Source organism: Tinamus guttatus, unplaced genomic scaffold (genome assembly GCF_059628265.1).
Source record: "Tinamus guttatus ecotype Peru unplaced genomic scaffold, ASM5962826v1 Tinamus_guttatus_pri_ptg001216l, whole genome shotgun sequence".
Classification (NCBI taxonomy): domain Eukaryota; kingdom Metazoa; phylum Chordata; class Aves; order Tinamiformes; family Tinamidae; genus Tinamus; species Tinamus guttatus.
This window is the reverse complement of record NW_028289750.1, coordinates 185,935-201,053: the sequence shown is the minus strand read 5'-3', so window position 1 is coordinate 201,053 and position 15,119 is coordinate 185,935. Positions and strand designations below refer to the sequence as shown.

Genomic DNA, 15,119 nt, shown 5'->3' with positions numbered 1-15,119 from the left:
TTCGCCGCAGTTGTTCGCCTCTAGACAAGGAGCTATGGTACGAGCGTCCGCTCCAGAGCCCTTCCCTTTGAGATCAAACTGCATATATAATTTCTTTTGAGGCAGTATTTATTTTTTCCCCTCAGTTGGTTTAATTTTTATAAGTCTCTATATTCAAGTATTTTTCTTCTGATGTTGTTTACGTAGAAGTAGATCTGGCAATAGATCACTCTCAAGGCACAAGGACAGTCGGAGATCCAGAAGTCCTCTTAGAAAACGGTCAAGATCTAGAGAAAGGCAAAAATCAAGAAGTTGCTCTCGTTCTCGGTGAGTTTCTGTTCCTAAGAAATGATATCCTTTGTTTGTTCGATTAAAATGTTTTTCTTTTAACATTACATATGATTAATTGTTTCAATTGAGCTTTGATCTTATAGTCTGGCTTTTGAGATGTCTTCTTAGTTAGAATTCTGTTCATGTTTTTTGTTTCTCTGTATACATTGATGTCGGATTTTCAAGCAGTTCTAGAATACGAGTGAATACTGTTGACTTTAGACCTCTTCAGTCAGCTGTCATTTTTCATGAGGGAGTCATTATTCTGCAGTTCATTTTACATGGGCACACTTCCTGTTAGGAAAGGATTAAATTTACAAATTGCAGAGTTTGTCTCATTCATGACAAAATGTAGAAAATGTGTGGATGTGTAGAAACTTAACTGCAAGGTAAAGGACCGCATTCTCTAAAAGCCTAATTACATCACCTAGAAGGTCATGGTTTATTTTGGTTTTCATTCCTCCTACCTCAGTTTGTTTTCCAAATTTTTCTTGGCTCTGGAGTCTCTCCCTCATGGCAAACAGGCATGGAAGATTTAAATATCGCATAATTATTTTTCTTTTAATTTGAGAGCCATAGTTTCTGTTGAGAAATGAATGCATGTTGTAATTAGTTGTAATTAGAAAGTTCAGAGATGGATTTCTTTACTTTTCCCAGGGACAAGAAAAGAGACAAAGAAAAGGTCAAGGAGAAAGAAAAGGCCAAAGAAAAGGAGAAAGAGAGAGATCAAGACAAGGAGAAGGAGAGAGACCGTGACAGAGATAAAGAAAGAGAGCGAGATAAAGAGAGAAACAGGGACAAGGAGAAGGACAGGGACAGAGACAAAGAGAGAAACAAAGATCGGGAGAGAGTCAGAGATAAGGATAGAGATAGAGACAGGGAAAAGGAGAAGGATAAGGATAAGGAAAAGGAAAAAGACAAAGATAGGGACAAAGAAAAAGATAGGGAAGAGGTAGACCAGAACAAAGAAAAAGAAGGAGATGCTGAGAAAGAGGTGGAGAGGGACAGAGAGAAGGTGAAGGACAAGGAGGGAGATAAGGACAAAGTAGGGGACAAAGACAAGGACAGAGACAAGGAAAAGGAAAAAGATGGGGAGAAAGAGAAGGAGCAAGAAAGAGATGATAAAAAGAAAAAAGAGAAGAGATTCAAAACGCCTCCAAGAAGCTATAGCTCTTCAAGAAGATCTCGTAGCTCCAGCAGGTTTGTTGTTCAGAATTTTTGTCATAGTTTATTTTATTATTTATTTATTATTGTCACAGTGAGGCACTGTGATATGCACACATCCTAATTTTCATGTGTCAATTTACATTACTTACAAATTTAGTCTGCTTTCTTTTTGTTCTGTAGATAGCCCTGTAAGATAAAATCTTTGCCAAGAGTTCTGTATGATACCTGTTTGTGTATAGATTCTTGTGTGACTCCTGATTGCTCGCCTTTCACATAACTGCATATTAGAGTCCTTGAGGACGAGTAACTGGTTCTTGTACCATTTCTCTGTGTTAGTCAGCCTAAAGTTTTGTGAATTGCAAGAGCCTGGAATGCACATTTCTGGCTGTTGTGTCATATCTTAAAGTTTAGGTTTTAACCTCCCTAATTTTGTTTGATGTTTCTTCCTGTCTATTTTTCCTGTTCTACAAAGAAATAATGGGAAAAGATCTTATTTTGACAGATAAGGGGCCAGTATTTACACTGAATGAAGCATCCATTTTGGCTTTAACGTGTGCCTCTGTGTTTGCCACTAGTAATTTAAATGTTCAGACTTCAGAATAGCAACTTTAGCAAATTCTATGTAACTATATAAAACAGCTGGCTAGTTAAATATTGAGGGTTCTGATTTGCCTTTATTGGACTTGAGTCTGTTGTAGAATAATAAATAAGCTTGTAGAGCTGGACAGCTAGGAAAATAATAAATAGTAACTTATCCATATCGGTATTTTGGATCCAGCAAGCACATTGCTTCGTGTATTCAGGAGTTAAACAGGAGTTATTCAGGAGTCCTGCCGAACTGGGACTCCAGTTAAATGTTGAAGTTCATGTTGTTCGAGTTACGCCTTTATCTTTGGGTGGTTCCTCATTCAATTGGATTCTTTTCCTGACTGAAGAAACTGTTATTTAATATAATGTTACCAATTGCAGTGTGTTTCCATTGATAGCAGATGTAAATACAGGCATGTGAGGATAAACATAAGTTTGAAGGGGGGACATCTTTTCTCCTACTTTTCACTTTCATTCTCCCCTTTTCCACCACACTAAAAACATACACCAAGTTTAATGTGTCTTGTTCATATAAGTCGGATGTTTTTGGCTATACATGATGTTAATCTCCAGGAATATTTGTTCGGTCAGTTGTCAAATAAGTTTAAGAGCTTTCTGCTTTGTATGCAATTTTCTTGAGTTTATTATTTTCCTAATTGTTGATCTTGAGTTTCTTGGTCCTGCAGAGAAAGACGTAAAAGGAAGAGCAGAAGTCCCTCCAAATCTCCTAAATCATCCAAAACAACAAAAAGAAAGTCTTCACGATCTCCATCTCCAAGAAGGTAGGTTTGATGTAAAGATAAAAGTTACTGGGTAATAAAGGTGGAAATAGTTGTAATATCAGCATTGTTAAATGAACCGATTCAGATTTGTATTTCTCCTGGATGTTTTTTGTTGTGCAAGCAGCTGATTATTAATCATCATTGTCTTTTCTAAGGAAAAGTTCAGTGTTTTCAAATGATGAGAGGCAGATACTATACTGAAAACAATTCAGGAATTATTTTCTTTGGTTTACTGCATTTGCAGTAGTTCTCTCAGATGATTGCATGTGATTAGTATGATTAAATTTAAAGTTTTGAGCCCTGGAATGCTTTAAGCTAGAATGTTTAAAATCTGTCATTGATCCCAGTTCCTTTACTTCAAATCCATACAAAGATTCATCAGATAGAGTTTTTTTTTTCTTTGCAGATAGTGTGCATTTTGAACACTTACATTCTTTAGCCTTAGCCAGTTAAAAAAAATCTTTTTTATGTTTTGTTTTTGTTTTTGAAAGGCTCTGCAGATGAGAAAATAATTTGCAACTAAATAGCTCAAAGGTGGTTGCAGCTTAGCTGAAAGCTTCTGAACTGTGTAACTGGCTGTACAGAGCATTTGATATATGCATGGTAGAAATTTGTTGTTTAAATCAAACTTCTGATATAAGTAAAATTTTTCTTAGCAGGGACAAGAAGGAAAAAAAAAAAGAAAGGGATACAAATAATGAAAGAAGAGAAAGAGAATGCTCCGCCTCCAAGAAAAAAAGTAGCAAAGAAAAGGAGGGAAAGGAAAAATCTGACAAAAGCAGCACTGCTTTGAAGGTAAGCCCTGTGATCAAGTGATATGCAAAGTGGAGTGCTATAAGTGCTATAAGCAAAGTGATTACTGGAATTACTTCCTTTTTTTCCTTTCTCCCTTTTTTTTTCCTTTCTTTCACCTCCCTCTCCTCTCTCTCTCTTTTGTTTTTTCTCCCTGCCTCCCCCGCCCCTTCCCTGTCCTCCCCCTCTTATCCTTTTCTTTACCAAATTGTGTCCAGACACTTGGGTTCAGCTTTTGCCATCATGAAAGGTGAAACATATTCTAACTGGTTAATAGGTCCATTAGATTGTATTCTCTTTTTGAACCTTACTGGACCTGTAGGAACTTGTGTGAATAGATTACAGAAATACTTTGCTTTGGTTTCTCTCTTTCTCTCCTATGCTGTATGTTAATATTGGGCTGGCTGCCTATCTAAAAGAGCAAGCAGAAACAGATTGTGTAGCTAAGCAGCAGAATTCAGAGATAGCTTGGCTGTCAAGCTTAAAGTTTATTATTATAAATTTGCATTCTGCAGTTCAGCCTCTCCCTGTCTGCTTTGGTCCTGGGCTGCATTTAGGACTCTGAGGAGGTCAAGCTGAAAGGGTAGATTTGAGAAAGGGAAGCATGGAACGTTAAGGTAGAAGGTGATGTGATTCATAAAAGAGACGTCTTCCAATTGCTTAATCTTAACATTTGAAAAGCGGCCTGTCTTTGAAGAGTAGTTTGTACTCATAATTATTTAACTACTGTAAAACTCAGGTAATTGTGTCTGGTGGATGCTTCAGTAATTCTCTTACCCAAGAAGTCTCTTAAAACCTTGTAGTTATCTGACCAAAAATACTAAAGAAAAAGATAATCCTGCTTTACTTAGCATGTATAAGGAAGTCTGGATTTCTGGAGCTATTTCTCATAGGTTCCATTCTACTCTTTGTTCTGTTTTATTTCAGTATAGATGATAAAGTGACTAACTTCCGCCACTTCAAAAGAAGGAAAACTTCGTAAAAACAAACAAAAGAGCTGACATCTATTTTAAAAATTGCTAACTTGAGATAGACAAGTAGAAGTTGAGGCAATCAAAATATCAAGAGTTGCCTGGAAGTTATGTCCTATAATCACAGAATCCCAGAATGGTTGAGGTTGGAAGGGACCTCTAGAGATAATCTAGTCCAACCCCCTGCTCGAGCAGGGACACCCAGAGCACGTGGCACAGGGTGGCGTCCAGGCAGGTTTGGAAGATCTCCAGGGAAGGAGACTCCGCAGCCTCTCTGGGCAGCCTGGTCCAGGGCTCTGGCACCCTCACAGCAAAGAAATTCTTCCTCACATGGAGGTGGAACTGCCTGTGTTTCAACTTGCACCCGTTACCCCTCGTCCTGTCACTGGCCACCATGGAGAAGAGCCTGGCCCCATCCTCCCTACAATCACCCCTCAGGTACTTGAACATGTTGATCAAGTCTCCTCTCAGCCTTCTCTTCTCCAGACTAAACAGGCCCAGCTCGCTCAGTCTTTCCTCATACGATAGATGCTCCAGTCCCTTAGTCATCTTTGTGGCCTTACGCTGGACCCCCTCTAGAAGCTCCACATCCCTCTTGTCCTGGGGAGCCCAGAACTGCCCCCACTACTCCAGGTGCGGCCTCACCAGAGCTGAGCAGAGGGGCAGGATCACCTCCCTTGCCCTGCTGGCAACGCTTCTCCTGATGCAGGCCAGGAGCCCATTGGCCTTCCTGGCCACGAGGGCACATTGCTGCCTCATGGGTAACCTGTTGTCAGCCAGGGCTCCCAAGTCCCTCTCCGCGGAGCTGCTTTCCAGCAGCTCAACCCCTAGTCTGTACTGGTGCCTGGGGTTACTCCTCCCCAGGTGCAGGACCCTGCACTTGTCCTTGTTGAACCTCATGAGGTTCCTCTCTGCCCAACCTGTCTCCATCCTGTCCAGGTCCCTCTGAATGGCAGCGCAGCCCTCGGGAGTGTCGGCCACTCCTCCCAGGTTGGTGTCATCTGCAAACTTGCTGAGGGTGCACTCTGTGCCCTCGTCCAAGTCGTTGATGAACAAGGTGAAGAGCACCGGGCCCAGTACTGACCCCTGCGGGACACCACTGGCCACAGGCCTCCAACCAGACTTGGCCCCATTTATCGCCACCCTCTGGGCTCTGCCATCCAGCCAGTCCTCAATCCACCTCACTGTCCACTCGTCCAGTCCACACTTCCCGAGCTTCCCCATGAGGATGTTATGGGAGACGGTGTTGAAAGCCTTGCTGAAGTCGAGGTAGACAATGTCCACGGCTCTCCCATCATCCATCCAGCCGGTCACCTCATCATAGAAGACTATCAGGTTCGTCAGGCACGACTTCCCCTTGCTGAATCCATGCTGACTGCTCCTGATCACCTTCTTTTCCTTGACATGCCTAGAGATGGTCTCTAGGATGAGCTGCTCCATCACCTTTCCAGGGACGGAGGTGAGGCTGACCGGCCTGTACTTTCCCGGCTCCCCCCTCTTGCCCTTTTTGAAGACTGGAGTGACGTTGCTTTCTTCCAGTCCCCTGGCTCCTCCCCTGCCCTCCATGACCTCTCGAAGATGATGGAGAGCAGCTGAGCATTGACCCCCCCCCCCAACCCAATCCTCCTCAACCAGTGGAAAGTCCTCCTCTCTCCTGGTTATCTCTCTTGTCTCTGGGCTCTGCAGTTCGTGGGGACAGACCTTAGCAGTAAAGACTGAGGCAAAGAAGGCATTTAGTAACTCTGCCTTCTCTGCATCCTCTGCCACCAAGGCACCCTCCCCATTCAGCAGCGGACTAACATTTTCCCTAGCCTTCCTCTTGCTGCTGATGTATTTATAGAAGCCCTTCCTGTTGCCCCTGACATCTCTCGCTAACTCTAATTCCAAACGGGCCTTGGCCTTCCTCGTTGCATCCCTGCATTCTCTGACAATGTTCCTATATTCTTCCCATGTGGCCTGGCCCTTCTTCCACAGTACGTACGTGCTCTTTTTCTCATTAAGTTTACCCAACAGCTCCTTGTCCATCCACGCAGGTCTCCTGCCCGCCTTGCTCGACTTCTTTCCTGTAGGAATGCACCGATCCTGAGCTTGGAGGAAGTGGTATTTGAATAATGCTGGCAATGTGATTTCTTGGTAAAACAATTTTATCTTTGGTAGGACAAGGATCACACCAAGGAGGAACAGAATGCTGAGACTGACAAGGAAGAAGACAACAGAGATATACAAAGGACAGATGAAGTGAAACTACAACAGAATGGGACCTGTCAACCAAATGAAGAAAACCTCTCAGTTAAAATGGAAGAGGTTTAAAGGAAGGAGTGGACCTCTGACACAACTAAGGAGTTAAATCCAAAGCTTTTAATTTCCCAGAATGAGGAAGAAATTGTCAAAGCAATCAACTTGAACATGTTGATAACGTATTAGTAGCTCTTCCAATTCTTGTGATAGGTTTGTTGTCCTCTTACTATAAGCAAGAGAGCACGGACCAGTAATTATATCGTGAAAAGGCAGATGCCATCAGAAATATTAATCTCTGAAAATTCATGCATTTTCGTGATGGCTGTACTTATTTGTAAAATGATCTATGTTAAGTTTTGCTATAAGCTGTTACAAATAAGTAGAAACTGAATGATGTAAACCTGTACTATCCAAAAAAGCTCAAGATATGCATTGAAGGTTGTTTAAAATATTGCTTGTTGATGCATTTTGTATTGTTTTACCTTGTGGGTTAAAAAAAAGAATCCACAAAAACTTCAGTGTGTACTGTTTGATGTGCTTGGAAATGGTGCATAAATATACACTTTCTTTTGTTGTAAATGACAACTATAGAGAAAGGGGTTTTAAATATAAACAGTTTTACAGTTCTTATGTTAAATGCCCACTGACTAGTATGTTTTTCATTTGCTCACTGCTTGAGACTTTTGAGTTTTATTATTTAAAATAATTTCTTACTAATCTCCCTAAAATGAGTATTTCTTTTTAAAGTATTTGAACAATGCATGCTACTTTTTCTGTTCCTAAAAGGAATACTGCCATGTTATAGATAATAGGTTAGCTTTACTGGGTTATTTTGGATTTGTTTTATTTTGTTGTTTTCTTTTGTCCTTCCAGAAGAGAGCACATCTGTATGATATTATCAGAGCTTAGAGCTTCGTTTTGAGCCCTACTGCAGTGTGTCTGTTCAGCTGCAAATAGTACAGGTGCCATTATGAAAATAAATTTTCTCATTTGTTTAAAAAAAAATATGGGAGCCCAAGCAGAAGCTTTAGTGCCTTCTTAAAATGTGGTATTTTCTAGAAATGTATATGTGCTATTACTCATTTTCAGCTAAATCTTACATGATCTCTATTGCTATTTTGTCACCATCATACTGTAGATAAGAATGCAAGTGGTATGTCAGAACCGTTGTTTGATTCACTTGTTAAAATACTAAAGTTCCATTTTTACTTTTATTTTTTAGAAGAGATTTATAGATGAAAGCAAAAATGCATTTTGGGGACCACCACTGTACAAAAGTAATAGCTGAATACAAAGCATTCTCTTAGGACCTACATCTAAGACAGCCCTTTAAACACTTAATCTACATTTGAATGGCCTTAATTGTTAACCTCTCCATCATTTTCTTTCGTACCTGTTGCGTGATATTAAAGGAATTGTATGCAAAGCTTGGGGGGAGAAATAGTGTGGAAAAAAATGTTCTGATTTACACAGGAGTTCTATGGTAGAGATTCTTTTTTCGTTCTTTGAGAAGAAAACATCTTAGAAGAGAAAGACACAAAGCAAGTATTTTGTCAAGTAAAAATATGGCTTGTGCTCTCTGAACTAATTTCATTAGTTTCATCATTGTGACATTTCTTGAGTCATACCTAAAATCAAGTAGATTATTTTTAATACAAGTTAATACAAACGACTTAATTGCCTTACCTCATGGGAAGAGTTATTTCTGTCAGTTTTTAAAAAAACTGAATAGCATATCAGTTACTTGTTTTAAAATTCATTTCTTTTTTTTTCCTTTGCATAGTTAATTCTTATAAAAATGTAAACATATTGCAGGGAATGAAAAATTGCCCAGTTCATAAGGTAATGAAACCCACTTTGATTGTGAAGCTGCTTAATCACTCTTCATTTTTGATAGGATTTAATGTTTCTTGCCACTGTGTACGTTTAAGACTATAGAAAATGCTTTACCATGTAAAGTATAGACGGTCATTTTTGTGATGTTTAAGCCACATGCTGTTGGCTGGTAAACAGCTTATTCTGATAAAAGAATGACAAATTTGTATGCTTATAGAAAGACTGTGAAGGATCATGTCTTGCAACAACTTATTTATGATGTGTAAGTAGCATAGAGCAAAGAGATTGTTTATATACTTGTTATCTTTGGTACCATTTCACTAATAATATTTTAGAGGGAAGTTTCTGCTGATACATACTTATTAAAGGAATATTTTTAGTTGATCATCTGTTCTTATTCAAGGGATTTCTTTGGTTTGCAATTTTGATACCAGTAAAAAAATTGTATTACTTATACTCCCTTTAAAAAGCTAATTCTCCCCTTCTCTGGGAGAAATTATTAGAATTCTTGCAATATATTATATTTCAGTTGATATTAGTTTAATTTTGAGTTTCGTTATCCTGAAATTGCATAGGTATATTATATAGCAGTTACAGAATGTGTAAAAATTGTGTGGTTAGCTAAATGCCTTTCAAAATTCACAGCTAATTTATCACAGATGTAGTTCCCTATGCAGCGTATTATTTTGTATTGTGTGTGATTTAATGGTTCTCTTAGAAAATTCATGATGCCCACACCAAGGCCTCTTTTTTTATAAATCCTATATTTTCTGGTTTTTGCTTTGTAAAAACTGTGGGGAACTTCATTAGTTACTTTCTGTCTAATCTTAGAAGGTGTTTTGGGGTCCTTCCTAAAAGCCACCACCACAGAGAATGAATGTTCAGCAGTGCACCTCTCTGCAGGGGTAATGATGTTCCTGCTTGTTTCACCAGGGTCGTGTGCACCACCCAGCAAATGGGGCCACCATCTTCTGGAAAAGCCCATTGCCTTTTCTAATAAGGGTTTGCTGAGCTGTCAGGTCATGTTGTTTCTTTTTGAGCTTTATAAATCAGACTAAATTGGGTGGCATTATAAAATATAGCATAGTTCTTGATAGCTGTATTGTTTCAGATGTAGTTGCACTTGAATCAGCCTCTATTTGAACATATCATGATTCAGTTTGCTCAGAAAAGTGACTATCTGGTGCCATTTTGCTCAGAGCATTTAAAGTGCACGTGCAGAGGCTTCCGTTAGTGAGTACAATTGTTTTACTGTTATGTTTCTGTAAAGCAGATAGGACTTTTCTTGTAATTTAGAAGGAAGTAGGAACAGAAGAAAACTTGTGCTGGAGTAAACACTGGTCCATACTTGCCATAGGAATGGCTGTCACTTTTATAAATTGATTGAGGACATGTATTATGAAGGATGAAGCTTTGTTTGTGGATTGTGGTAACTGATATTTTTTTGCTAGTGTTCTCCAATCCAGTTATATCTAAGGCAACACCTAAAATTAATTTGAAGTTCTACAAGTCTGGTCGTAATGTGATGGCTTCTCTGTGTTGCCCTTAACTTATTCCAATAGTTTGAAATGGTTTCAGAATTTTAGCCTTAGGGATTTGTGAGGATTTTCTTTTCGGTCTAAGCAAAAGATCACAAGTAATGGATACTCTGAATAATGCAAATGCTTATATACTCCCCTGACCGCTGTTCTCAGGGCTTTGTTCTTTTGTTTTTCGTTCATCTGTATAACACTTATATACATCACTGTAGCTTTAACTGTTTATATCTTCTACTCAGAACTGAAGCGTGATTGTCTTTTGGTTAGCTTATTAAGAAACAAGATTACAGCTCATTCATTTTACTAGCTAATATGTAAACATACATATTTTGGAAACATGCTGTCTTATCAAATAGGTCCAAAAAGAAATGCTGTGGCAGTTACTGATTATTGAGCCTAATATAAAAGTACAGTGACCATAAAAATGACTTTTTTAGCTGTTTATATGTTTTATTTTGGGAAATTTCACCCATCATTCAATAGTTTGGGGTTTTTTTTTTAATACTAAGTTACACTTTTTTATACTATGCTTTTGGGGGTTGGGCTAGATGATCTCTAGAGGTCCCTTCCAACCTCGACCATTCTGTGATTCTGTGTGATAATCTAGTGCCAATTTTGACACAAGACTTTTCGACATAAAAGGTATGACAAGATTTTTCGACATAAAAGGTATGTTCCAGGTTGATCATATTAATGATCATGACTGTCATGACTGACAAGGCTATGACTCATTTTTGACCTGAAGGACTGTTATCAGCAATGGTAGAAAGTCATTTAGCCTTCCCATTCACCCAGTCCTTGGTGATCTTAATGAGACTTTCGGTTAAGTGCTTTTATGGTGAAAATATTGATGCACTAGCCAACAAATCTGAGACAATTCCTAAAAATCTGAGGCAATTCCTAAAGCAGAAGTCATTTGGTTTTCCTCTGATGACTATAGAGTTTTTTTTTAAACTGTTGAGTAGGTTTATACATTTAGATTATACTCAGACTTGTGATAAATATGCTGTTTCATCAAATCTATATACAGTGTAATTTTACAACTCTTCTATTTTTGTCCTTGTTTTTTTTTGCTAACTAAATGCCAAAGATATGTGTTTTCTTTTTTTAAAAAAAATCTACTCAGTAAAACCTGCCTTAGTGCAAATATTTAGAATGAATTCTGCTACAGGGATGAGTAATTAACAGGCTACTTATAATTACTGCTTCATAAATACATGATTTTCATAGTCAAAGTAGTGAGTGATCTGCTCTAGAGACATCAAAGGAGTATTTTGACATGAAAAGTTCATGTTCAATCAGTTTCTTTATGGAATTTCTCTCTCATACAACAGCCATTAATCATTTGTTTTACACAGCACCTACTGCAATCTGGGTTTAGACGTAACTGGAGATCCTAAGTACTACAGGAAAAAAATACTCTTTATTGCTTCTCTAAATTTCTTATTTTTGGTAAAGTAGGCCTTTAAATTTTAATAACATCTACTCAGAATTGTTCCACGTTGGCAAAGTGTATTTGTGGTATAATGAAGCAAGTAAAGAAATTTCAAATGCTGCTATTATGTTGCTGATATTTTTGTAAATAAATAATGTTCTAAAGGTTTATTTATATCATAAACTCTCTTCCACTAAAATCAGATGGGATAAGTCGAATATTTGTGAAGCAGTACTTTTTATCTTTTATTTTAGGCTACATGTGCCCCTGAAAATGGTTCCTCCTCCATAGGAATGCTGTTTACTATCGTGGTTGAACAGGGAGAGTCCTCTTAAGCAGTCGTCTTAAACAGTCAGTTAATGCATTCAACTCTATAGAGCTGTTTGTCAAAATTCCTTCTGTTTAGTAGAAGCAGGAGTTTATGTGGCACTTGTAACAATACTTGTCAATTTATTGTCATGGATATTTTCGTGTTAACATTCACTGTGTGTTCAAGGCTTAGGTTTCTTAGTCTGTACTGCTTTTAAGGACCTAAATGGTCAGACATGACCAAAGAGCAAAGGTTTGAGTTGTGCTTCTCAGCACATTTTAAACTTTTGCTTGGTAAGTAGGGATCTGACTATGCAATTGTGAGAGCTGTTATATTTGTAATGGATCTTGTGGCTGGTTTAACTCCTCTTAGTGGTCAGATAGATTTAGCCAATAAATTTGTGGTCTGGATTACTGCACTGAGGCATGCTGCTTCTCTGAATGTCAAAACGGGAAAAATAATATTGAGATGAGTTAGCAATGGTTCCAAATCTCATGTTGCCTATTTAAATTATATACTTCATAGTTGTTTTAAGTAATGACTCACTGAAGCAGTAAGTGTAGAAGTAAAAGGATAATACTTTCAGAGCTGGTGTCTGAAAAAAAAGTCTTTTTAAAATCAAAATATTTTTTTACATGCTTGTTTTGCCTACCTGTTTAAAGAAAAGAGGCAGGCATAAACGTAACAGTAGTCATTTTTAAATTTTATGCTTCAGTTTCAGACCTGAGGAAGACTGTGCATCTCTTCTTTTTCTCTCTGCAAATCTTAAATTTATTTTTAAAGATAATCTTTACATTTAATTGAGGTAACATCTTAAAGGGTTGATTCAGACTATTTGGTTTAGAAATTCAGAGCAAATGCAGCAGTCCCCATGCAATGTGAACATTGAACGAGATGCCTAATTATCTGTTTTCAATAGGTTTGTGTATTAGCATTATGGCCATCAACCTAACATTTCCCACAGATGCTCCTTTACTTCATTCGATTTTTAAAGGGATACTCATGTTACTAATATTCATTAGATGTCTCCTGAGCTGTTAAAATTCTGTTTCTCTAGTTGTTTGGCATTTTTCTTGCCAGAATATAACCCATGTATCCCAGCCAGCTGTCTTAGTCTAGTCTGTGCTAGGTGTCTTGTAATACACTGGACTAGTTTAAAGTATGTTCCAGGTCAACTTGAAGAATGATCTATATTTCTGGGACCTGAGATAAAACATAATGCAGAGTAGGGACACTTTATGAAATGAAATAAAAGCCCTTATGATCAGTTAAAGATCCTGTCCTTAGAGAAATGATGTGTTCTGTTGCTTAACCTCCAATACAGATGGAAAGGTGACGGCATTTATGGTTTGAGCTTGAGAGAGCTGGAGCTGGTTTATAGTGTCATTTCTCAGATAATGTGGGATGTGCAGGCATTCACTGTGCTCTTCATTGCTCTTCTAATTTTCTGTCAGGATTTACAATGCTTGCTTTGTTCAATCAGAGTGTGGCGATGCTGAATTTCTAACTCATTGAAAATATTCTTTAGAATCTTGTAATGGGAGAAAGTGTTAGATCTGGGTCATTGCTCTGCACTGAATGCATTAGAAATGGGCATTTGCTGTGCTTTTATGCTAGCTTGAAAGATGGTAGTCAAGTATTGCATAAGTTCATTTTGTTCTAATACATCAGACTCCTTTTGATCATTTTCACCTAGAGTAACTTATAATTCTAGGGAATGTAGTAACTCAGTGTATCATAATAAGAGATAAAAGACCTGCTTTGATTTAGGATCTTTCTGGTCTGGTATAAAATTCTATTGCAATAGTAGCTCAACAGTTGGAGAATATTCCATAGCAATTGGAAAGAGCAGTATGCCCCTTTTGAAGTGATCTTATTTCCTGGTCTCTGTGTAATGCTCTGCCTCTTTAAAAGAAAAGAAAAAAAAATGCTTTTATGACCTTTATAGAGAATTCTGGATAGAGAACTGTAAATATCATAGCAGCAAAAATTATTCTTTTCATCAGTCTTTTTGATCATAGCTCTCGAGCTTCATAAAACTATTCAAGCATCTTTCCTTTCTCCTACCTCCCACATACGTAGGGAAGCACGGATGGGTGTGCAACTGTCTAAACATGCTGGTTCCACTGTTAAATCAAATCTTCTGATTTGTAGGTATACATGCCAGATGCAAATGTGTAGAATTAGTGGTCAAGCACCTCTGGCTATAATCCTGTGATAGTTTAGACCGTGTTAACTGTTGCTAATAGGAAGCCATGATTGGTTGATGATTTCCTAAAGATGTGAACGGGTGTATGAATTGAGATAACTTTGAGATGGAGCAGAAGACTAGATGTGTAAGATCATGAAAGAGGACAATGGCAATTGTCCTAATGGCAATACTGGTTGAAGAGAACTACACATGGGGAAGCAGGGTGATTGCAGTGTAAAACAGGAATGAAACTGGTTTGTAATGAGGTCCTGCTGCTGTAGGGAGTGCGTAGACAGGATGCTGATACTGGGCTTATACCGAGCCTCAGCTTTACCACTGTGATTTGATAACCTTGACCATGGTATTGTAGGGAGCTGGTGGTCTCTTTCTGTCGGGGCTGTGGGCAGTACACCCTTTCCATCACAACGCTTTGAATCCACAAATGGGAACCTTCCTTTTTTACTGTGGTTCTATTATATATCACTTTTTAAGGCTTTGGAAATGGCAGTCTGGGATTTGCTGTAGTGACACCTTGTTTTGGAAATGTTGCCTTTTCCTGCTGCGAACATATGTTGGTTATAAGAGAGGTCACCAAGAAAGGTCAGAGCTCCCTGAGGCTTGTTGAGGGAATTACAGTAGAGAAACAGGAAGGATGAGTCAGTACTAAAGTTTTAGAAAGTAAAGATGTGATAGCTAGTGTGAGAAGAGCATCATTTTCCCAAAGTTATCTTCACTGAAGTATAAAATTCAATGTTAGAGCACCCTCTTTTGAGCTGTCACAGAAGTGTTTCAGATATCATTTTGAAATATTGCATTGTTAGACACACAGTACTGTAGAGAATTAGTTATGAGCATACTACAAAAAAACACTGCTGTTTTTACCTTGTCATTGCTGTTGCATCAGGCTACCAAAGATAGGAATCTGCTAAATACACTGGTATGTGTATATGGTATGTACTGGC

General features: G+C 38.3%; 1 protein-coding gene across 3 annotated transcripts in view; it reads left to right on the top strand.

Annotated features, from left to right (window-relative positions):
- Positions 1-8,431, top strand: part of LOC104575607 (uncharacterized) — a 36,554-nt gene extending 28,123 nt beyond the window's left edge. For 2 of the 3 annotated variants that reach the window (XM_088538828.1, XM_088538830.1), the window contains 5 exons: positions 187-306; positions 967-1,509; positions 2,751-2,846; positions 3,503-3,641; positions 6,767-8,431. In XM_088538828.1, coding sequence (XP_088394954.1) covers positions 187-306; positions 967-1,509; positions 2,751-2,846; positions 3,503-3,641; positions 6,767-6,919 — 1,051 coding nt within the window. In that variant the 3' untranslated portion in view covers positions 6,920-8,431. The remainder of the gene's footprint in view (positions 1-186; positions 307-966; positions 1,510-2,750; positions 2,847-3,502; positions 3,642-6,766) is intronic. The other variant, XM_088538829.1, reaches the window with a different exon arrangement.
- Positions 8,432-15,119: the final 6,688 nt, after the last annotated feature.